General features: G+C 48.3%; 1 protein-coding gene across 2 annotated transcripts in view; it reads left to right on the plus strand.

Moving 5' to 3' along the window:
* The window catches only part of MNAT1 (MNAT1 component of CDK activating kinase), a 146157-nt gene that overhangs the window by 24953 nt on the left and 96995 nt on the right, over positions 1 to 24209 (plus strand). For both annotated transcript variants that reach the window (XM_053403411.1, XM_053403330.1), the window contains exons 2-3: positions 14580 to 14732; positions 15686 to 15759. In XM_053403411.1, the coding sequence (XP_053259386.1) occupies positions 14580 to 14732; positions 15686 to 15759 (227 nt within the window). The remainder of the gene's footprint in view (positions 1 to 14579; positions 14733 to 15685; positions 15760 to 24209) is intronic.

The raw sequence follows: 24209 nt of genomic DNA on the forward strand, positions 1-24209 counted from the left end.
CTTCAGGTTAAGAACAGTTTCAGGTTAAGAATGGACCTCCGGAATGATTTAAGTACTTAACCCGAGGTACCACTGTATTTATAGGGTGCCCTTGTTGTGAATGACATTTGGTGCATTTCAAATTGGCCAAAAAGAGAATCTTTCCTTAAAAAATAATAACATTGGATCATTCCCTCGGTGTCGATTGGACTTCTGAGTTCAGAACTCCTGTGTAGGATACGGCGGTACCCGTTTTTATTTTTCATATTCCAAAGAACCAAAGTACTTCTAAAAGAATATTAGGGTAGAGAAGCCGGAAATATTCCTGTGTAACTTCACCCAGTGCTCTTTTCAAGTCTTGCCTGCCCTTTTGCAAGACCATGAGGGGAAGGCGAGACGCATTCTTACGCCAAGCCCTGTTCTCCGATTTTAGAAGCTTGACGTAACAGTGTAAATCCTTGCACCTTTCTCTCCACACCGCCCCCCCTGTCCGCCCCGCTGCGTGTGGTTTATAAAGGTTGAAAGCAGCTCGGCTCTAGATAAAAGCCAGAAAATTAAGGAAGCGGGTTTCCTTAATGGGGATCTGAAAGATTTATGAAAAGAGTCTTTGAAATCACAGACGTTTAAAAGAAGGCATGTGAGAGCTTGAGATTGCTAATGATGATTGACGGGAGTCAAAGGGTTTCCCTCTAGGCAAGGGTGGCATATGGCAGGGGAGTGGGTGCTGCTGCCAGTAATGGATGGAGCGAATTACGTCAGGGGTGGGCGACATATGGCGTATAGCTGGAGGGAGGGCCTCTGAAGGTGCTTTATGTGGCCCTCAGGCGCCCGCTCGGAAATGTTGCCGCGTCCGTTTAGCAAGAGGGATGTTCTGGACCATGGGGGATAGACACTTTTCTCAGCTCCAGGGTTCCCATTCCCTGCTGGGAGATCGTCTGAGGGCCAACATGCCTGTGCTGGGCAGGCAAAGATGGGTTGGGCAATTAAGCAGATATTACTTTTGCATGATAGGCTAATTTCTACACACACTCAGGCACCTTCCAGAGGCATTGCCAGAGTTCATTGTGGGCCAAAAGGCACTCCAGGAGGGTGTGAAGAAACCCCAGCGGGCAAGTGTGGCTGTGAGTGTCTCCAAGAGAGACTTCCGAGGGCCAGATAAAGAGGAGAGCCTCGTTTGGCCTGCCGGGTTGAAGTACCCAACCTTCCTTTCCTACAGAGCTGGCCTTTGCCAGCTGGTGGCTTGTTGGGCTGGGCGATATCTGGTGTTCAGCTTTGTGATGCATCGCCAGCTAAACACCGTGATATACTGATATATCACAATGTCTGAGCTGGTTTTCACCTTTGTAGTACAATTGTACCTTGGAAGTTGAATGGAATCCGTTCCGGAAGTCCGCTTGACTTCCAAAACATTCGGAAAGCAAAGTGCGGCTTCCGATTGGCTGCAGGAAGCTCCTGCAGCCAATCGGAAGCCGTGGAAGCCCCGTCGGATGTTCCAAAAATAGTTTGCAAACCGGAATAGCCACTTCCAAATTTGCGGTGTTCAGGAGCCAAAACGTTCGAGAACTAAGCTGTTAGAAAACCAAGGTATGTCTGTATATATCGTTATATTGCCCAGCCCTAGTGGTTTTCGAAGTGGAACAAGGACCACTGGCAGCCTTCTATGGGTTCAGTTCACCCTTTGTGTTTGGTCCCTGTGTGGGACCACAGAAACCAGCACGTGGCAGGGGAGGGGGAAGGAAGGACCTGTGGCTTGAGAGGTCACAAGTTGTGCAACCTGTTGTACAAGTAAGGTGGGTGGGTTTTTCAAAACTTTCCAGTTAACCAATTATTAATAAGTCTTCTGTTAAGCCCCTGCTGGAGATGCTCTCTCCCTTTCCTTTTTGGGAGTTAGTAGTAGTAGTAGTAGTAGTAGTAGTAGTAGTAGTAGTTTTATTTACACCCCGCCTATCTGGCTGTGGTTCCCCAGCCACTCTTTTCCAACACCCTGCAATGCAGGAATCTCAGCCACCTCAAACATGACAGGTGGCCATCAAAGCTCTGCTTAGAAACCTCCAAGGAAGGAGAGCCCTCCTTCTTTCGTGCCTCATCACTCAGGTAGGGTATATAGCTCCTCTTGGCTTAGTGCTTTGTGCAGTATCAAAGGAAAGAAAGTGTGTGTGTGTGTGTGTGTGTGTCCCCAATTCTTGTATATCTTGAAGTTGAAGCTGAATAGCCCTCACTTTGCAAAAGTGACTCTGAGCAAGATTTTTAGATAAGAACTTGAACGCAAAGCATTATGGGGATGTCAAAATTTTCCATACGGTCTGATCTAGAGCCCTGACTCCTGACCTTTTTGCGCTTGAAGAGAAAACAAAGCCTTTTGTGAAATCTTGGGAAGTTAGGGGAACTTTGAAATATAATGTTGACGGGCAGCTCTGACCTTGGAGAAGCGCTTTCAGTTGATGGACAGTTGTAGCATTGAGTCTTTCCAGATCTCACTAGACCACCAAATCCCAACATGAAAGTCCGGACCCCCTTTTAAAACTCCTTTTCTAGTACAGTATATTCTTCTTCTGAGCACCGGCCTTCATCGTTCTTCTTTGTTGAGTGCGTAAGGGAAAGACAACACAAGACAAATGGTATCATTGGAGAGCGATGCACTTGAGAAGTTAGAATCAGGGGAAACAGCCTTATATTGAGACAGACCATTGGTCCATCTAGTTCATTATTATCTAATCTGACTGGCAGCAGCTCTCTGGGGCTTCAGGCAGCAGGTAGTCCCATTCTTACTCAAGAGATGTTCAGGATTGAACCTGGGACCTTTTGCATCCTAAGAGATGCTCCGCCATTGAACTGCAACCTTTCCCCCACTAAGCCGTAGCTCTTTCCCAGATTGATGCAGAGTAGAAAGGAAGTCTGGAAGCAGATCCAGATGCAATTGTTTGGGAGAATGAGAAAGGTAAATATGGACACGCCTTTGGCATTGTGTTTAGTTGTAGACAAGCCCTGAATGACGGAATCTCAAAAATCATCATAAGTTGCATGGATTTCCTTTCCTTTAGAAAAACCAGTGCCTTGGGTGCAGGGGTGGGGTGTCTTTCTCATACAGCGTGGGTGAAATAAGTAGGTAGCTGTACGGCCCTTGAGAGTCTTAACAAAACACTCAGACTGAAGGGTAGGCTGTGAGTTCCTCACTCTGCAGGAAGTTGAGCAATGAACTGGCCTGTTCCTTGAACCAGCGTTCTTTATCCCCCCCACCCCCAACTTGCCTTTTGTCAAAGCTGTTTGTCTTGGCTTGTGGCAGCCCAGAGGCAACTGGTATTAGGAACTTGTCTCGGATGAACTGGAGGTGATGCATCGGGGGGGACGGACCAAGGTAAAGACGTTTGCAACGATCCTTACTCATTTTTAAGAGCTTCCTTCCGCTGCCAACGCTCCCATGCCAGGACGACATACTGGAAGATTGTGGACATTCCCCCCCACCCCACTTGGGTGCATTAAGTACATCTTTTTGCCCAACATGCTAATGGATTTTGAAGTGGTCCTTCTTGCACCTTTGGTAAATTTTGTGTTTAATCTGGCAGTGCGTACATATTGTGCAAGTGCTTGCTTTTCTCATAGAGCATTAGCTCTTTTTAAAACAAACAGCGTGTATTTGGGCCTCACTGGCTCACCCCCAGGAATATAAAAATTGTTTGGATAGGAACAATTCTGGTCTGAGGTGTGATGATGGCAGGCCTGTAGGGAACATTGTAAACTTCCGTAAAGTAGGTCAGGCCATTTCTCCATATAGACCATCTTGAACATCTTGAAATTACCACATTGGCAAAGGCTGGTCTGCACTGACTGCCATCATCTCTCCAGGGTTTTAGGCAGAGGGCTTTACTGTCAATTTTACCATGATATGCCAGGGATTGAACTCAGAAAGCACGTGCTCTACACTGAACTATGAGCTGTCCTTGAAAGGCATGTTGTGATGAGTTGTTGGCATCCGTCCATCTCGGGAGACAATGGAGGAGTGTGCCTTTGGGGATGAAGTCAAACTCATACTGTTGGAAGGTCGCCCGCTGTGGGTATAGAGATGGATGTGGGAGAGGCATGTTTTGTTGCAGTTGGGGCAGATGGAGGTGTCCGGCTGTGCAGAGGCTAATTCATTTGCCCAGGAGCTTGCCAATACTGATTTTTGGTAGAAATAGGCCCTGTCCTATCGTTGCTGTACCGTCATTTCTGTTTTTATAGGCAGCTGACCCAGAACAACTGCTGAGTTTCAAGCAAGCCGTATTGCTTTAACATGCACTCTTATGTTATCTGAGAGGGTAGAACAAACATTTGAAATAATCTTCCCAAACCTTTAATTCACATTCCTTGCTGAATCACCAGCTCTTGCCACTTCTGGGCTGGGAGTGGAGGAGTAGAAGAGGCCCCTCCATCAGTGTGAGTGGTCGCTCCATTTTTCGGTTAAGAAGGGAACATAGGGACACAGGAAAACCCCTTATTCTGAGTCAGACCATTGGTTCACCTAGTTCAGGGGTTGGCAACCTAAGGCCCGGGGGCCGGATGCGGCCCAACCGCCTTCTCAATCCAGCCCGCGGACGGTCCGGGAATCAGTGTGTTTTTACATGAGTAGAATGTGTCCTTTTATTTAAAATGCATCTCTGGGTGATTTGTGGGGCCTGCCTGGTATTTTTTGCATGAGTAGAATGTGTGCTTTTATTTAAAATACATCTCTGGGTGATTTGTGGGGCACAGGAATTCATTTTTTCTTCTTCAAAATATAGTCCAGCCTACCACATGGTCTGAGGGATGGTGGACCAGCCCACGGCTGAAAAAGCTTGCTGATCCCTGACCTAGTTCACTGTTGTCTGCTCTGACTGGCAGCAGCTCTCCAGGGGTTCAGGTGGGGAAATCTTCCCTAGCCCTACCTTTCAGCAGCTTTCACTACCATTGATCATGGTATACAGAGGTACCACGGGTTACATACGCTTCAGGTTACAGACGCTTCAGGTTACAGACTCCGCTAACCCAGAAATAGTATCTCGGTGTCAGGGAACTGCCATCTGAGACGCAGGAGGTGAAAGGGCTCACGGAGGGTGAGAGAGACCATTCAGCTGAGGAGGGAACCAGCAGGGGGAGAAGTGGAGTTCCAAGGGAAAGTGAGTCGGAGGGAGGGCTCAGAGACACTTCAAGCGAGAACAGTGGGGAGGTTTCAGGACCTCCTATAGGGACACCCACTCCTCGCCGGAAACTGTCACGCCGAGAGTCCAGAAGACGCGTTTCCGTTAAGGAGCTTTTATGCTGGAAGAAGTTCCGTAAACGCCCACTGTCCGATTCAACGAGTGACTGATGGAGCCATGTTTAAGGAGCTCCGTCACAGACAGAGGTTTGTGGACTTAGCCAAACTCTGAGGGACTAGGATTTTACGCACAAGCAGCTCACCATCCCATCACAGCAATCGGACAGTCCCTGAAAGCAGCTTGTGCAGAGAGGCATCATGAGCAACCCAGCCGGAGCCGGGGGAGCAGGAGGAGCTGGAGAGGGTCCAAGCCTGGAAGAAAGGTACAGGGTGTTGGAAGTCCAGCTAGCACTGCAAACGGCGAGGCTAGAGGAAAGTGTCGGGATTCAAGCAAGCAGAGCCTCCAGCTCTTAGGAATTTGGCCACCCTCCAGGTGCCCGGCTTGAATCCTTGACCTCCCCTGCCAGCGTCTGCTGGCAAGATCAAGGGAGGTCTCTTCGGCGATCCTCCTCAACGTGAAGGAGAACACACCACTCTTCCCCCACTCCTCTCCCAGGGAGGGGGAAAGAGACAGACAGAAATATATCTACATGTCTTTGTTTCTGTCTTTCAGCAGTACAGAGAAAACATGTCTGCACACTCTGCTTCCCCACTGCAGAGAGAGAATAAACTCCACCCATGTACTTCCAGTACAGGGTCATGTGCTGCTCTGAGGTAACATCCGGCTCTCAGAGCAGTGAATAGACTGTTCCTGGTTCCCACGGTACAATCCAATAACACCCACATCCTGTTTACCATTCCAGCCACCTGGTGCTTGCTTTTGCATTGCTCCTTTTTCATAACATCCTCCCCCAAAAGAATCAATGCGTGTTGCAGCAAGCAAAGCATGATCCAGAGAAGAAAACAAACAGTTGTTATACACATAACACTCCCCTGTTGTTTCAGTTCCACCCTTGGAACTCCCCGCCACTGGTTTCCCCAGTGTACCTCTCTGGTTGTCTGGTTTCCAAGGAATGAGTGCATCTGCATTACCTTGGCTAGCAACTCTCTGTTGTGTCTTTGTCTCTGACTTAGACACAGCTCCAACCTGTCCTCGGTTGTTTACAACAGCAACACATGCAACAGCTAAGTTAGCAAACTCTTTTGAGTACCTCTTGGGTGGTTGACCCTTTGTAACTCTCTCAGACCTACGTATGAGGTGCTGATCCTCTCTGCTCACTGGTCCAGTCTCAGGACTCTTTGGAGAACTAGTTCCAATGGTAAACAGTGGTTCATCCTTCAGTTGTGAAGGCCTATCCATTGTGTGAGACTTCCTCTCAATGACTGTGACAACTGAGCTCTCCGAGCTATCAGTGTCATCATTTTCAGTACAGCTGTAATCGCTGTAATCAGTAAAATCATCATCATCTGAATCGTCCTCAGTGGGAAATGTGTGTACTATCACTCTCTCCTGTTCAGGAGCACTCTCTAGAAATTTTGTGAGAATCACCTGACCAGATTCAGACAAAATTACTCTGTAGAGACCCTTTTCATACCCCACAAAAATGCCTCTGGCATTCTTTACTCCACCTGGAGCTTCTGTTCTCACATGAGACCCAAAAACCTTGAAATGGGCAACAGAAGGTTTTCTGTGGAACAGTTTCTCAAAAGGAGAACTTCCCAACTCTTTTGAAACCTTTCTCACTTTCGTATAACAGAACGACATTAGAGACTCGGCCCAGTACTCATGTGGCAGATGTGAACTAAGCAATTGCGCTTCCATCCCCTTTTGCAATTCTCTGTTCACCCGTACACAGACACCCCTGTTCCACGCTTCCGCTGAAACAGCAATCTTGTGTCTGATCCCCTTCTTCTGCAGGAACCTTTGGAAATCCTGTAAAAGAAAAATCTGCTTCTCATCTGTGAATAGACAATCAATGTTAGCATCATGCATACTCTTAACTTTGTCACAAAACTCCTGAAACCTCTCCAAGGCTTCCTGTGGCTTTCTCAACACATAAACCCAGACATAGTTAGAGAAATGATCCACACACACAAGATAATATCTTGCATTGCCTCTAGATGGTTCTAGAGGACCAATCACATCAGCATACACCCGCTGAAATGCTCTGTTGACTCCGGTCTTCTTCTTGCTCACACCTGCAAGAGAAACTAGGTTAGACACAGATGAATTACATTCCATGTAATCACTTTGTGCAAAAGTCAACAAATAAAGTCCATCCTTCTCCCTGGCTGAAAGAAATAACTCTCCATCTTTGTAGATCTCGCAGCTCTCAGCATCGTAGGACAGTTTCAGTCCTTTCTTTGCAATCTGCAAAACACTCAGCAGATTGAACTTCAATTCAGGAACCAAGTAAACATTGTTTATTGTCAAGTCCAGACTCTTAAGATAGACAGTCCCCACGCCGGCCGCTTCCAGCTCCTGACCGTTGGCCTGTGTCACAGTGAAGCTTTGCTTCTTAAACGTTGAAAAGAGTCCTCTGTGTGGGGACATATGAACCGTCGCTGCAGTGTCGATAATAAACGCGTTCCCAACATCTGGCGTGGTTCCTTTCGCCATCAAAGCCTTTCCAGGTTTCACCATAGGCTTGGTACGACCTTTGCCTGACGCCTCAGGCTTAGCTGAGCGGCCCTTCGCTCCTTTTGGCTGACGTGGCTTCTTGCAGTTCCGCTGAAGCTGCCCAGCCTGTCCGCAACTGTAACACTGGACAACATTCAAAGCTACAGCATCCTTTCCAGTAGCCTCATCGGTGGGGGAATTAGAACTCCGTTCCTCCCTCCCCCTGTCCTTTTCTTCCAGTGCAGCATGCCGGCTGTGTTCTTCTAGAACCACGGCATTCAGGGGCACTCCCCCCTTCTTGGCATCCATGCTGAATCCAAGGGTCAGCTTTACACTCAATCCCAAGCCAGCTTTTACTTTTCAAGCCAGTAAAACTCCAAAAGTCTTTGTTTACTGCTTCACTGGCAGGCAAGCCTTTGGGCTGTTTTTTCAAAACCCTTGCAGAGCTGCGCAGATACACTTTCGATTTCCCAGGCTCTTTTTAGGCCACTCAGTAACTGGCAGACGTTGCCTAGCAACCTGCTCAGGACGGAACTCCTTATCTCACCACAGGAATTCCTGGTATGCAAGCTTGCTCTTTCAGAGCTTGTTTTTTTCAAACGCAGCTCTTTCTTGTGAACCAGAAATTAATCTTTCTGCGTTCATTTTCTCTCCCCCAAAATGCAGCATACCTTTTTTGGGGCTCCGTTGCCTTGAAACACACTCCTCTCGGTGTCCAGCTGTCTGTTCTGTTTAGCCTCTGGCTGCAGGCAGACGCATTTGTTTATCTTCTTAGGTGCAGAGGATGGCAACGATTCATCGACCTCTCACCTCTCATGCAGATTCTCATAGATCAGATAACCATCGGTATGCTACCAGTTGTCGGGATTCAAGCAAGCAGAGCCTCCAGCTCTTAGGAATTTGGCCACCCTCCAGGTGCCCGGCTTGAATCCTTGACCTCCCCTGCCAGCGTCTGCCGGCAAGATCAAGGGAGGTCTCTTCGGCGATCCTCCTCAACGTGAAGGAGAACACACCACTCTTCCCCCACTCCTCTCCCAGGGAGGGGGAAAGAGACAGACAGAAATATATCTACATGTCTTTGTTTCTGTCTTTCAGCAGTACAGAGAAAACATGTCTGCACACTCTGCTTCCCCACTGCAGAGAGAGAATAAACTCCACCCATGTACTTCCAGTAAAGGGTCATGTGCTGCTCTGAGGTAACATCCGGCTCTCAGAGCAGTGAATAGACTGTTCCTGGTTCCCACGGTACAATCCAATAACACCCACATCCTGTTTACCATTCCAGCCACCTGGTGCTTGCTTTTGCATTGCTCCTTTTTCGTAACAGAAAGGAGGGCGCAGGATGCAGAAAAGGCAAGAGGCGCTACACTAGCAAGAAAGATGCCAGGATTGGTGCAGAAGTTTGGGGGGGACCCCAGGAACTACCAAGCCTTTAGGACAGAGATGCAGTATGCTCTCGAACTGCAGTTTAACGACTTTCCCGACGAGGCATCGCGAGTGGCGTTTGTGATTGGCCATCTCGAAGGGGGGGCGAGAGACTGGGTTAGACCCCTAATGGCAGGGAATAGTGAAATGCTGAAGGACACGAGGAAGTTTTTTCGCGCCATGGATTTGATGTTTTCCAGCGAGATTGAACAGGGACTGGTGCGCAGACAATTGATGGCTTGCAAACAGGGTAGCCGATCGGTTCGTGAGTACTGGACTGAGTTTACAATGTTGATACATAAATTGGGGTGGGACCTATCGGTGGAACCCATTCAAATGCTCTTTGAAGAGGGGCTTTCTTCGGCGGTGAAAGACGAACTTTCCCGGGCGCCCAGGGCGGAGTCTATGGACCAGCTGACCAAATCAGCGCTGACCATTGGAGCGCGCCAGGAGGCAAGAGCCTTGGAGAAGCGGGAGGGGAAAGGAGAGCGTTGGAGGGATTTCCGCATTCCAGAGATTCCGGAGCCAAGTTTCCCGCCAGGAGAGCCGATGGAAGTTGGAACAGCGCGCGCGCGCGCAGTTTCAAATCCCAGTGAAGGGAGGAAGAAGGAGGGAAAGAGCGCCAAGAAATGTTATCTCTGCCAGCAGCCAGGTCACTTTGCCAGAGTCTGCCCGCAAAGAAAGGAATGGCAAGGGATGGCGGGAGCTGTTGGGGGGAAGGAGGAGGGAGTCCAGGAGCCAGTAAAAGCCAACGCCTGGCTGCCACCGTCAGGGCACTGCAGCCAGGCCAAGGAGCAGTAAAAGTGCCCACTCCGGAACCTCCAAGACCAGCCCTAGTAATAGAGGTGTTGCTAGAGCTGGCAAACGGATACCCACTAAAGACAAAGGCGCTGTTGGACTCAGGCAGCTCCTGTAATTTTATAAGTAAGGAGTTTGCAGCTGAACACCAGATACAGATACTCCCTTTAAGCAACCCCCTGCAGGTGACCACGATCGATGGGAGGGAGCTGTTGGGAGGAGAAGTTAGCCTACAGACCGTCCCAATGGTTATGAGGGTGGCCAGGCACACCGAAAGAACTTTGCTTCAGAATGAGAACAGAAATTGTGCAGTCGCGGCGCAGCGGCAGCGGGAGGCCCCATTAGCTAAAGTGGTGCTTCAGGTTAAGAACAGTTTCAGGTTAAGAACAGACCTCCAGAACGAATTAAGTTCTTAACCCGAGGTACCACTGTATTATTATTATTATTATTATTATTATTATTATTATTATTATTATTTTATTTCCTGTGCCACAAATGACTAATGTATGGGCAATAAACATTTTTGTCGGCTAGTAATGCCTGTGTAAGCTTGCAATCCTGTATGCATGTGTAAATATTGGCCTTCTCTTCTTCCCAGAAGGCAGAGCAGCTGTCTGTTTAAAAAGCGGTCTCTGGAACCTTTTGCCAGCTGCACTCTGGCAGCCCCATCGCTGCTAAGGGTTTGGAAAGCCCCAGAGACTCTGTTCTTTCCCCCCCGACTACTTTTCCTTAAAGCTGCATTCTGCAGATTTTTGTTGTGTTTTGTGTTTTTGGGGTATGTGGACTGTTCATTGGCCTTTTTCTGTAGGCTTTTAATGAATTTATTGCTGGGGTGTATTGTATTTTAGCTACGAGCTGCCTTGGACGGGTTAGTATCCGTATCCCCTGAAAGCTGGCATAAGAATATAAAAAAATAAAGGAGGTTTTGTCAAGCATTGCTCCCAGCACCCCCAATCACCGTCCACTTACTTGGCTGTGGGGCAAAGCACACCTGTTAGATGTTATCCTACTTCAGAGCTCTGCAGGCATAAGGAACTCTGCCCTTTATGGAAAAATGTCACTCTGCCAAAGGAAGCAAGGCTACACCTGTTGCGGTCACTTCCTATTGTCCAAAGAGGACCTATTTATATCCTTGGCGTGCTGGAGAGGGAAAAGGGTGCGGGGGGGGGCACAGAAAGACCCAGTTGTAGCATGCCTGCCTCCCCCTCTGTCCCTCTCTCAATTTCAGGCTTGCAAAATGAATCCTGCAACAAGATTTCTGGCAGAGAAGTGTGCATTGATGTTGGAACAAACCCGCTGCCTCCAGGACCTCTTCTAGATGAGACCGGCTTTGGTTATTGGGGTTGAACAGGCTGCGGCCAACCATTTCCCTCTCTCTCACCTGCCTCCCCAACACACTCCCGTTCTCCTTTTCAGGCTGGGACAGTTTAGCCAACAATGTCTTTGTAGTTATTTGTCCTGGTCTTTAGCGCTGGCATGTAGCCTGAGTGAAATGTACCGCAGTGTTGCTCAAACAGGGCTTTGCTGCTGCTAGACAACTGGGGGCGGGGGGGGGGGGCGGGGAATCCGTAACCTTCCATTCTCTTTCCCTTGGATCCCACACCTACAGACACGACATTTCAACCACGTATCTGCAGTGTGGCAGGTGGTGGTCGGGTGCAAGTATTTCCCTCGGACTTTCTCCGCACAATCTCTCGGCCCTTGTTTCCCAGCACTTTTCTTCCGTGACCTTTTCCTCCTCAGCTTTCTATGGGAGCTTAGGAAGAAGCCTCCTTATGCAGAGTGAGGCCATTGGGCCATTTAGCCCTGCAGTCGTGTTTGGAGCACACGCAAAGCCAGACTGTGTCTTGGCATGCACGTGGTGGCTCCCAAGGTAAAGGGTAAAGGGACCCCTGACCATTAGGTCCAGTCCTGGCCGACTCTGGGGTTGTGGTGCTTATCTCGCTTTATTGGCCGAGGGAGCCTGCGTACAGCTTCCAGGTCATGTGGCCAGCATGACTAAGCCGCTTCTGGCGAACCAGAGCAGCGCACGGAAACGCCGTTTACCTTCCCGCCGGAGCAGTACCTATTTATCTACTTGCACTTTGATGTGCTTTCGAACTGCTAGGTGGGCAGGAGCAGGGACCGAGCAACAGGAGCTCACCCCATTTAATATATATAAAATAATTCTGTATATTCATCTGTCTGTCTCTGGAAACAATGGAGGATTGCGCCTTTGGGGGTGACGTAAAACTGTTGGAAGGTTGCAGCACCTGCGCGGCTGTAGAATCCAATATGGGAGAGACATGTTCTGTTGCAGCTGAGGCAGTTGAAGGCGTCCGGTGGTGTTTCTGCAGATGCACCATGGCGTTTCTTCTCTCTGCTCCTCCCAGCGGTAATTCCTCCTCTGGTCATTCGTGTGGATGCACAACCTGTCTGTCTCCAGGCGCTGCGGTCGTCTTCAAGGGATTCCCACAGGGATGTTGCCAGCCTTCATACATCACATTCGCAGATATCTTCGTAAAGCCTAGTTGGTCTGCCAACATGCCTGGTACCAAAAGCCAACTTCACATAGAGCACGTCTTTGGATGCTGACGTCCAATATAAAAACAATTTTTAAAAGGTGTGGTTAAGGAGCAGACACCTTAACTGTGATCCTAAGTTCAGATGATCCGCTGTGATAGGTGTTGGCTTAGCTCTCCTCCCACTCTGACCTATTAAGCCTGGAGAAAAGCCTAGTTGGTACAAGCTGTTCCCTCCTTGGGTGCCAACCTGCCTGCGTGGTCATGGTAAACTCAGTGGTGGAGCTTCATGCTCCGGCACCGGGGGGGTGGAGAGCAGGCAGAGGCGGGGCTGGTGTGCGTCCCGGGGGTGTGACGCGCTGCCCTAAGGGGCGTGGTGCGCATCCTGGGGGTGTGGCACGACACCTGTGGGGGCGGGGCACCCACCGCGGGCAGGGGTGGCTGCTGCGGTGGCACCCCACCAGGATTGTGCTGCCAGGGCTGGTGCGCTACCCCCGCACTCCTCTTCCTCCGCCAGTGGGTAAACTCCATTCTGGCTTACCATGATGTGTAAGCCAGTATTGTCTACACTGACTGTCAGTGGCTCTGTAGGCCTTTCCCAGACCTAAATGCCATTCTTCCACCAACCTTTTTTCCTTTCCTTAAAAATAAATAAATCTGAAGTTTAGCAATGATTTGCAAGCTGTGCAAAACCACTTGGTTTCCATACATTCGTCCTAAGCTCTGTGTGGAGATTTCCTTTGTAAAACAGGGATTTCTGACCTGCCCAGCGTTGGTTATCTAATCTCACCCCTCAACCCCCAGGCCAAAGTGGCTGTTGTTGCTGTTGCTGCTGCCTTCGTTTGTAATAGCCTGAGTACACGTATTCACGTATTTCAAGAAGTTTTGCTTCCTTCTGAAAATCCAGTCCAACTCGCTTGTTCTGACCTTCATTTAAAACTAGTCGTTGTCGTTCATTTCCTAACCTTGTAGATCAGGGGTGAGGAGCATTTTGTTATATGGTTGGGTCAGCCTTTGCGAAATCAGCCGCTTTGCCTGCTTATCTATTGCGCATAACAGCCTCTTGTGGAAGAGGAGCTTGCCATCACTCCAGTGTAGCCTCACAGTCAATTACAATGTGGTCTGTGATTGTTTCTTTAGACTGCACATCCTGGTATGCTCCCTCTTCATTTATTAATTCATTTATTTAAACTACATTGAATTCCCACTTTTCTACACATTGCATTCAGGGTGGCTGGCAAGGGTAAGGGTTCGGAGGAAGTAATGATTCTGAACACCAGTTGCTGGAAATTGCAGGAGGGGAGAGTTGCTCTTGGTTTCCCAATGGAGCCTCTGGTTGACCCCTGTGAGAACAGGATGCTGGACTAGATGGACCATTGGCTGGATCCACCAGGCTCTTATGTTCTTAATGGTGTGTAGACAGCCCAGTATAAATCTACCACCATGACAATACTAAATCACCAATGACATGTTGCAGAATTTGTTTTATTTTATTAAATTAGTATTCTGCCCTATACCTGTAGATCTCAGGGTGGTTCAGAACATAAAATTGCAATATTAAAAAAAACCAGAAAATACATAATAAAAGCAAAAACAACCCAATAATCCTCCCCTTCCATGCATATTTTAAAAGGGCATTGGATGTTCCTCAGCCAAAGGCCAGGTGAAAGAGGAACATTTTTGCCTGGCGCCTAATGAAGGCACCTTCCCTGGGGACTCATTGCAGAAAAGACTCATTCTCGTGTTGCAGGAGGGCCTCAGAAGATGATCTCAGGGTCCAAATATGTTCATATGGAGGTATTATGGTCCTGAGCTATTTAAAGCTTTATAGGTCAAAACATGCACTTTGAATTGGGCCCGGAAACGAATTGGTAGCCAGTGCAGTCGGACTAGGATCAGTGTCATGTGCTCAAGCCATCTTCAGAATGCTCCCACGAAAAAGCCCCCATTTCGAAGGGCCCTAAAGAGCAGGAAACAAATGCAAGAACCCTCAGTAGCAACTATGTGAGGCTGAAGTTTCATTTCCCCACCCCCCTTTCTTCCTTTCTTAAAAAAAAAAAAAAAGAGCACCAGTTTCTGCATTCAGCTGTTTTCTCTCTTTCAGCTGTGAAAGCTGCGTGGAGCTGCTGTTTGTCCGAGGGGCTGGGAACTGCCAGGAGTGCGACACCCCTTTGCGGAAGAGCAACTTCAGAGTGCAGCTCTTTGAGGACCCAGCTGTTGACAAGGAGGTGGAAATCCGGAAGAAGGTGTTGAAAATGTTAGTGTCACAAAGCCCCAAATAAGGGAGGCTGCCTCCATTGCACCGCCGGTCAAGGCCAGATTCCCTTTGGTTGTGCTTCTGGAAGGGTGTCTGCTTAAACTGTTTGCCGAGTTGATCTCCAGAGATACAAAAGAAAGGCATCTTTCAGTAGAGACAGACCAAATGGAGATTTTGATGGTTGCCAGTGATCTCATCGCCTGCTTGTTTCAGAGAATATAGTTAAATTGCACGTATGGTTGATGACTGCATACAACGACCCTCTCAGTTCTTTAAACGGGGCTGATAACTTTTACCCCATGGGTTGGAAGATTTAAAAGCTGGATTGATAACATTCAAACTTAGAGGAACCCCTAATGCCAATAATTAATTTACAGATATTTGTGTTATAACAAGTGCTTATGAAACAGCTTTTTAAAATATAATAGACATCAGTTCTAACTGCATGGTTGGCCCTCCAGATGTTTGAGGTTACAATTCCCACCAGCTGGCAGCAGTCCAGAACATCTGGCAAAGGCTTCTCTAAGCTTATCTTACACTCGAAATCACAGTTGTCTTAGTGGTGCCATACTGCCCTTCGGATCTCGATCCTTGCTGTGCTTTGTCGTCTTTCAGGAAAAATATTTTCACTAGCTTCTAAACTGGCTGTGTTCTGTCTCTACAGTAAGAGGCACTTTATCTCTGAATTCCAGCTACTGGGAATCACAGGTAGGGAGAGTTCTCTTGCACTTGGGTCCTGCTTGTGTCTCGCATGTGACTGGCCACTGCGAGAACAGGATGCTGGACCGACTGGGCCTTTGGCCTGATCCTGATCCTGAAGTTGCTCAAGAGCTCAATTCAAATGCGCCCAGGGCACTTGGACCCTCAGGAAGAACGGTGAAGCATCAGGAGTCGTCATCTTGGCACGATTGCATGCAAGCATAATGCTGATTTCATTTCATCTTCTCTCACAGATACAACAAAAGAGAGGATGACTTCCGCAGTCTAACGGAATATAATGATTTCCTAGAAGAAGTTGAAGAAATTGGTAAGTACTAATGCTTGCATATTTGATGCATGGTGTGCTTTCGTCTCTCGCAGGCCCTGCAGAATATTAAAGCTGAATCTCTTCCGTCGGGTCTCTATCTTGGTACCCAGTAGTTATCTAATTACTATCTCTTTACATTTTTTAATCGGAAACTCTTCAACTGGAGCGCCGTGTCTTGTCTCTAGCTGTCAGGAGCCCATCAATTGATTGGGAGTGGGTGCGAGATGCAGGGAGCAAATTGACCCAAAGAAAACGCTTTGTCAAGGCACTAGGGATGCTGAAGAAACAGAGATGGTGGGGAGATCAAATAAAAAAGAAAGGGGGATCTGTGCTTCCATTGGCTTTGTTTACTATGACACAAGCCATATGGCCCCTTTTTCATCCTCTCACTTCTCCAAGTACAGTAGCTTGGAGCACTTTGAAGCATTTGACCTTGCATACCACTTTGGGAACGGGTTTTTTATGGTGCTAATGTAGAGTGAGGGAGGCTTAAGAGCAGGCCCGGATCTCTCTCTCTCTCTCTCTCTCTCTCTGGTTGGATTTCAGGTCTACAGATGCCATTGCCCGAGGGCTCTCTAGCTTTGGTGGGGAGCTCGTACTTATTTTTGGGTAGGGCAAGAGAGTGGCAGATGAGTTGAATATGTTGGCGAGAGAAGAGAAATCAGCCACCCCAGAGGGTTGCCGGGTAGATTATTTGGGGAGGTGGTGGGCAAGTGAGGTGAAAGAGTTGGGTTATCAGAATTGTAGGGTTGGAAGGGACCCCAAGGATCGAATACTCCACCCCCCTGCATTGCAGAAACTTTTGCCCAACGTGGGACTTGAACCATCAACCCCGAGATTAAGAGTCTCATGCTCTACCAGCTGAGCTATCCAAGGATATAGTTGCATAATGCAGGAGTGGATAATAGTGGGTGCTTCCAGGTGGTGGAGCTCCCTTCTGAAGGAGGCTCGACTGATGTCCCCTTTGCTTTCCTTTCATCAGCAGGCAAATACTTTTTTTGTTTAGACAGGCCTTTGGCCACTAATTGGCTGTTGCGGAAGGGTATTTTAATAGTGGGTGTTATATATTTTCTCCCCCTTTTGCTGTGCTTTTAAAGTTTTTTTTTTTAATTCAGTGCTACTTTTAGTATGGTAACTTTTTATTTTTTATAATTGATTGTTTTTATTTATTTATTTGATGTATCTGTTTTTAATTTATGTCGTGAGCCTCCATGTGTCCTGCATTGGGGAAACGTGGGGTGTAAAACAAACAAACAAGCCAACAAACAAACAAACAAACAAACTCAAATAGACCCAGGGTTTGAAATGAAATTTCCATTGCGCAGAAAATGAGAACAGACAGGAGTGTTTCTTATAATGCATTTATTTATTTATATAGAACCATCCATGTGTCTGGTGCATTACTTTTGCTTTCTGTCCCAGGGTCAGTGATTTGGGTGTTGCTGTTTTTTTAAAATGTTGAATCGATTCTCCACCATGCAGATTAGACTAATTTGCGTAGGGTAATTTGCAACAGAAAATTGTCAGATTGCACTGGAACTTTTTTCTGATGTCCCAGGGAGTGAATTAATTTAGTTTGTTTATTCTAATGTTAAGAGCTATTCAGTGGTGGAACAGACAGAAAGTGTTGGACTCCATCACTGGAGGTTTCTAAACAGCAGGTGGAAGGCCATCTGTTGGGGATTTTTTAGCATGATTCCTCCATTGCAAGGGGGTTAGACTAGATGACCCTTGGGTCCCTTCCTGCTCTAGAATTACCGGTATATGATTCTACTTGTATTTTGTGGACTGCCAAACTTGTCCCTTGCTGTATTTATAATTGGCACCTGTTCATTGCTACTAATGAACTTACGAAATGGAAAATTTTCTATGGAAAAATAAAGCAGTGGAAAGTTTTCTGTCCCACATCTCTACCGAGTGTTAAAACCTTTTTGTTCCAAGGGCATTAAAGGATTAGTTTCATTAAACTGTGTGTTTGCTTCATTGGCTTACCCTGGGTTGTGTCCCCCCCGCCCTGCTTTTTATTATTATTATTTATTGGTTCATTGTACTTTTTTTTTGCTGTTTTCCTCTGCTTTTAATGTCGAAAGATTCAGAATAAAAACGTTGTAAAATAAAAATATGCCTGGAGAAGATGTAGCCAGCTTTTCATTTAGGGGAAATTTCCCTTGTGGCTGAGAATATTGTACAATCATGCCAGCCTTAATAGTGGTAGGAAACTATATTATTAAAGTGATCAGGGTGTCTTGGGCAAGTGACTGTGGGCATTGTTGTTGTTTAGTCGTGTCCGACTCTTCGTGACCCCCTGGACCAGAGCACGCCAGGCACTCCTGTGTTCCACTGCCTCCCGCAGTTTGGTCAAACTCATGCTGGTAGCTTCGAGAACACTGTCCAACCATCTCGTCCTCTGCCGTCCCCTTCTCCTTGTGCCCTCCATCTTTCCCAACATCAGGGTCTTTTCCAGGGAGTCTTCTCTTCTCATGAGGTGGCCAAAGTATTGGAGCCTCAGCTTCAGGATCTGTCCTCCCAGTGATACTAGTGCTGCCAGAGTAGTTATTGCCCATTATTGGAAGTAGAGCTCGTGACACCTCGTCCAACACCATTTCAACCATTTCAAAATGATTGAGCTGGCAATGTATTGCGAAGCACAGCCATCAAAACTCCAGGAGGCGATAGAGCTGCGAGTCCTCTGGCGGCTGGATGCCTGCCTTCCCTTTTGGCTACCGATCCCCTCTGATGGCGGAACAGTCCCAGCCTGGGTGCCTCCCTGTAACCGCGGAGTCTTTGTTCAAGGCAGGAATCATGGCTGGGTAGCTCCTTCCTTCTCCCTCTCCCTGTCTAGGGAGGAGTAGAAGGAGCTCACAATAAGGTCTCAGAACAAAATTTACAGGAATACAATGCAGTTAATAGCAAAAAGCCAGTGCATCTTAAAAACCATCTTGACGCCAGCAACAGCCTCACCCTGTAAGTTTCTTGGACAGCAGAAGCCGCCTTTGCAGCTGGAGTCAGTCCAAATCCTACCCTCCCGGGCCAGACAAAACAGGGGGCAGGTCTTGTAGGACTCAGTGCCGATTAATGGGCTCCCAATTTTTGCCAGCCCCAGCCAGCATGGGCAGTGGTCGGCGACGCTGGAGTCCTGCAACGTCTAGAGGGCCACAGGTTCCCAGACCCTGTTTTTAGGGCCACGTGGAGTCCTGTTGGTTCCTTGTGTCACCTGACAACTTGTGAGTCTGTAAGCTGTAGGTGCCTTGGATAGAAGCCCAGTGGCTCCTTCTTCTGGCGAGGTGACCCAAACAGTGAGGTTGTCTGGAACTGGGTGCCTGAGTCTTAAATTTGAGGCCTGGGCTGCAGTAGCAGGTGGAAAAACAGTGCATCTCAGAAATATAGTAATGTAGGAAGTTGCCTTATACTGAATCAGACCACTGGTCCATCTAGATTAGTGCTCCCCCCCAAATTATATTTTATTAAGTTTCAATATTTTAAACATATACAGTCAAAACACGGTTTCGTCTTTTTCTCATTTTTGTTGACTTCACACTCCTTTTTCTACGGAGCTGTTGTTTTTCCCCTTCTGCTGCACCCTATCTTCTATCCATCCAATCAAAACCATGACAATCTAGCTTAGTATTGTCCACACTGACTGGCAGCCACTCTCTAGAGTTGCAGGCAAGGTTCTCTCCAAGTCCTGCCTGGAGATGCAGGGCTTTAGCCAGATGTTCCACCACTGAGCTTGTGGCTCTGAGCTACAGCATAGTAGTTCACCTGCAGTTCTTGCATCAGGCCGCTCCCCTCCCTTTTTGGATAGTGGCTTGGAAAATGCTCCTTCCTTTCAATTCAGAGCATTTTTCTTTCTCCGCAGAAGAAATTATGGCTTTTCAGAAGTGGGATTGCTATTCAAAGAGCAGTAAACCTTTTGGGCTTCAGAAACAATGGGCTTTTTGTATTATATTTTGACAGATGTCTAAAGGCAGGCCAGTGTGTAAGCCCAGCCAATAAGAGATGGGCCAGGAGATAAAGAGCGGCTGCACACTAGTCTATTTTCCTTCTTGCTCTCCCAGCCCCTGTGGGCAGGTTCTTGTTTGGAAACGTACAGTATGCTTCTGTCTGAACGCAAAAGAGAGGCTTCTTTAAAATCCCTGCAAAACAGCCACCTGCTCATAAGAACGTAAGTGGAGCAGGCCTGTAGCTGGATCAGGCCAGAGAGGCTCATTCAATCCAGGTTCCTTCTATCACAATGGCTAACAAGGTGCCTCTTCTGGGAAGCCCACTTACATATTGGACCTGGGTGCAATAGTCCAATCTCACTTATTTCACATGAGTGCAATAGTCCCATCTCACTTGTGAACCCCAGTGACTGGTATCCAAAGTTTTTCTGCAATATAACAAGGCTTGGCTTAGTTTTTATTTCTTAAAAAATGCTTTTGGGGGGCCCTAATGCCACACTGGGGGACGCGGGTGGCGCTGTGGGTTAAACCACAGAGCCTAGGACTTGCCGATCAGAAGGTCGGCAGTTCGAATCCCCGCGACGGGGTGAGCTCCCGTTGCTCGCTCCCTGCTCCTGCCAACCTAGGAGTTGGAAAGCACGTCAAAGTGCAAGTAGATAAATAGGTACCGCTCCGGTGGGAAGGTAAATGGCGTTTCCGTGCGCTGCTCTGGTTCACCAGAAGTGGCTTAGTCATGCTGGCCACATGACCCGGAAGCTGTCTGTGGACAAATGTCAGCTCCCTCGGCCAATAAAGCGAGATGAGCGCCACAACCCCAGAGTCGGCCGCGACAGGACCTAATGGTCAGGGGTCCCTTTACCTTTACCTTTAATGCCACATTCCCTCTTGAGTAGCTGTCTGGGGTGTGTGTGTCATGCTAATGGTGGGTTAGGGTTAGGGTGACACTTAACTGTTGTATACTAGGCTACATTCCAGCGGAATTCAGCTTCTGAGCTTGAGGTTCCCCAGCCCTGATTTATGTCCCCCCTAAAAAACCCTGCGTAGAAGCTGAAGCTGACAACGGATACTCCTAGCTTAGAAAAGAAAACATAAACACCATTTGAAATAGGAAGAACCCAATTTTTTAAAAGTACCAATCATACACAAACGCTGGCAGTCTTATATCCCTTTTCATACATAACCGCAAGTGTTTTCTGTCCGTTTCCAGCCATTGGCTCTGAATGCTAGCCAGTGGTATCCCGTGAACAATGAAACAGGAAAATCCCAAGCACCCCCTCCCTCGCCCCTCCATTAGTACTAAGCTGCTGAGCTGTTGTCTGCCCAGCCCTTCTTTGACATCAGAGAAGCTAAGCCAATGAGGTCAAGGGTGCCAGGGCAGCGAAGAATACACAGGTCACGAAACACATAGGGTCAATGTGGGAGGTTGGAGGACCTGGCTTATGGTCTGTGGACAAGCTTGTTAAAAACCTGAATATGCCAGTTAGGAACTGAAGATGAAAGCTTGTCGTTGCCTTCCTATTTGCTAAAGAAAATAAGTGCAGTTCAAAAGGTTTGCTGCTCTGCTTAATGCAGATATCAAACGTTGCATTTGAATTTGTGTCGCTCGCGCACGCTCAAATCCTTTTGTGATTGCCTTTTTGTGAACAATTGTCTTGCAACCAGGATAAACTAGAAAATTAAATACATCTATATGTATAATCAGTCCTTTTTTTCTAAAAAAAATGTTTAGGGGCACTCTCATTTTCCTACTCATATTGAAATACTGCCCCTCAATGAGGCCAAACTTAGATTCACAAAATGTTTAGGGGTATGCGTACCCCTGCGTCCCCCCCAAAAAGCACTGTGTATAATTATGCATGAGGTATGTTGTTACTTAAATCTTTTCAAATTTCGGGGTGCGGGGGAATAGTAGCAGAAATTAAGATTTCTGATGATAGAAACGGAGTTGTCAGGGAACTGCCATCTGAGGCTAAGGAGGTGAAAGGGCTCATGGAGGGTGAGAGAGACCATTCAGCGGAGGAGGGGACCAGCAGGGGGAGAAGTGGAGTTCCAAGGGAAAGTGAGTCGGAGGGAGGGCTCAGAGACACTTCAAGCGGGAGCAGCGGGGAGATTTCAGGACCTCCTGTAGGGACACCCACTCCTCGGCGGAAACTGTCACGCCGAGAGTCCAGAAGACGCGTTTCCGTTAAGGAGCTTTTATGCTGGAAGAAGTTCCGTAAACGCCCACTGTCCGATTCAACGAGCGATTGATGGAGTCATGTTTAAGGAGCTCCATCACAGACAGAGGTTTGGGGACGTAGCCAAACTCTGAGGGATTAGGATTTTACGCACAAGCAGCTCATCATCCCATCACAGCAATCGGACAGTCCCTGAAAGCAGCTTGTGCAGAGAGGCATCATGAGTAACCCAGCCGGAGCCGGAGGAGCAGCAGGAGCTGGAGAGGGTCCAAGCCTGGAAGAAAGGTACAGAGTGTTGGAACTCCAGCTAGCAATGCAAACGGCGAGGCTAGAAGAAAGGAGGGCGCAGGATGCAGAAAAGGCAAAAGGCGCTACACTAGCAAGAAAGATGCCAGGAATGGTGCAGAAGTTTGGGGGGGACCCCAGGAACTACCAAGCCTTTAGGACAGAGATGCAGTATGCTCTTGAACTGCAGTTTAATGACTTTCCCGACGAGGCATCGAGAGTGGCGTTTGTGATTGGCCATCTCGAAGGAGGGGCGAGAGATTGGGTCAGACCCCTGATGGCAGGGAATAGTGACATGCTGAAGGACGCGAGGAAGTTTTTTCGCGCCATGGATTTGATGTTTTCCAGCGAGATTGAACAGGGGCTGGTGCGCAGACAATTGATGGCGTGCAAACAGGGGAGCCGATCGGTTCGTGAGTACTGGACTGAGTTTACAATGTTGATACATAGATTGGGGTGGGACCTTTCGGCGGAACCCATTCAAATGCTCTTTGAAGAGGGGCTTTCTTCGGCGGTGAAAGATGAACTTTCCCGGGCGCCCAGGGCGGAGTCTATGGATCAGCTGACCAAATCAGCGCTGACCATTGGAGCACGCCAGGAGGCAAGAGCCTTGGAGAAGCGGGAGGGGAAAGGAGAGCGTTGGAGGGATTTCCGCATTCCAGAGATTCCAGAACCAAGTTTCCCGCCAGGAGAGCCGATGGAAGTTGGAACAGCGCGCGCGCGCGCAGTTTCAAATCCCAGTGAAGGGAGGAAGAAGGAGGGAAAGAGCGCCAAGAAATGTTATCTCTGCCAGCAGCCCGGTCACTTTGCCAGAGTCTGCCCGCAAAGAAAGGAATGGCAAGGGATGGCTGGAGCTGTTGGGGGGAAGGAGGAGGAAGTCCAGGAGCCAGTAAAAGCCAACGCCTGTCTGCCTCTGTCAGGGCACTGCAGACAGGCCAAGGAGCAGTAAAAGTGCCCACTCCGGAACCTCCAAGACCAGCCCTAGTAATAGAGGTGTTGCTAGAGCTGGCAAACGGATACCCACTAAAGACTAAGGCGCTGCTGGACTCAGGCAGCTCCTGTAATTTTATGAGCAAGGAGTTTGCAGCTGAACACCAGATACAGACACTCCCTTTAAGCAACCCCCTGCAGGTCACCACGATCGATGGGAGGGAGCTGCTGGGAGGAGAAGTCAGCCTACAAACCGTCCCAATGGTTATGAGGGTGGCCAGGCACACTGAGAGAATAGCGTTCAATGTAGCCACCCTGGGAGGGGCTCCAGTCATTTTGGGAATGAGCTGGCTAGCGTTGCATGACCCGCTAGTGGGCTGGCATCAGAGAGTGGTCTCCTTTGGGTCAGCACATTGTCTGGAACACTGCAGAGAGGGAAAGGTGCCAGAAGGGGCAAAAGCCTCTCTAGCAGGGACGGAAGTGGCGGACAAAGGGAAGGTGCCCAAACAATACGCTGACCTGAGCAAGGTCTTCAGTGAAAGGGAAGCAGATAAATTACCACCGCACAGAGACTTTGACTGCCAAATTAATCTGGTCCCTGGGGCCCAGCTCCCTGTGGGCAAGCTGTACGCCATGTCAGACAGGGAAATGCAGGAGTTAAGGGAGTTTATTGATAAAAACCTGAAGAGGGGCTTCATCAGAGAGTCCAGAGCGGTGGGGGGGAGCCCAGTGTTTTTTGTGGACAAAAAAAACACGGATAAACCGAGATTGGTCGTGGACTACCGGGCCCTAAATGCCGTGTCAGAACCAGTGACTTTCCCCATGCCCAGGATTGATGACATTTTGACCAGGGTGAGGAAGGGAAAGATATTCACGAAACTGGACCTGAGAGGAGCATACAACCTGATACGAATAAAGAAGGGGGATGAATGGAAAACCACCATGTTCACCCCTTTGGGGGCGTTTGAATATCTCGTTATGCCATTCGGATTACAATCAGGCTCCGCCTGTTTTCAATCGCTCATGAACCACGTACTGGGACCTTTGCTCTACAAGAATTGCGTGGCCTTCCTCGATGACGTGCTGATATATTCAGAGAATGAGGAGCAGCATG

This window comes from Podarcis raffonei, chromosome 1 (genome assembly GCF_027172205.1).
Source record: "Podarcis raffonei isolate rPodRaf1 chromosome 1, rPodRaf1.pri, whole genome shotgun sequence".
Classification (NCBI taxonomy): Eukaryota; Metazoa; Chordata; class Lepidosauria; order Squamata; family Lacertidae; genus Podarcis; species Podarcis raffonei.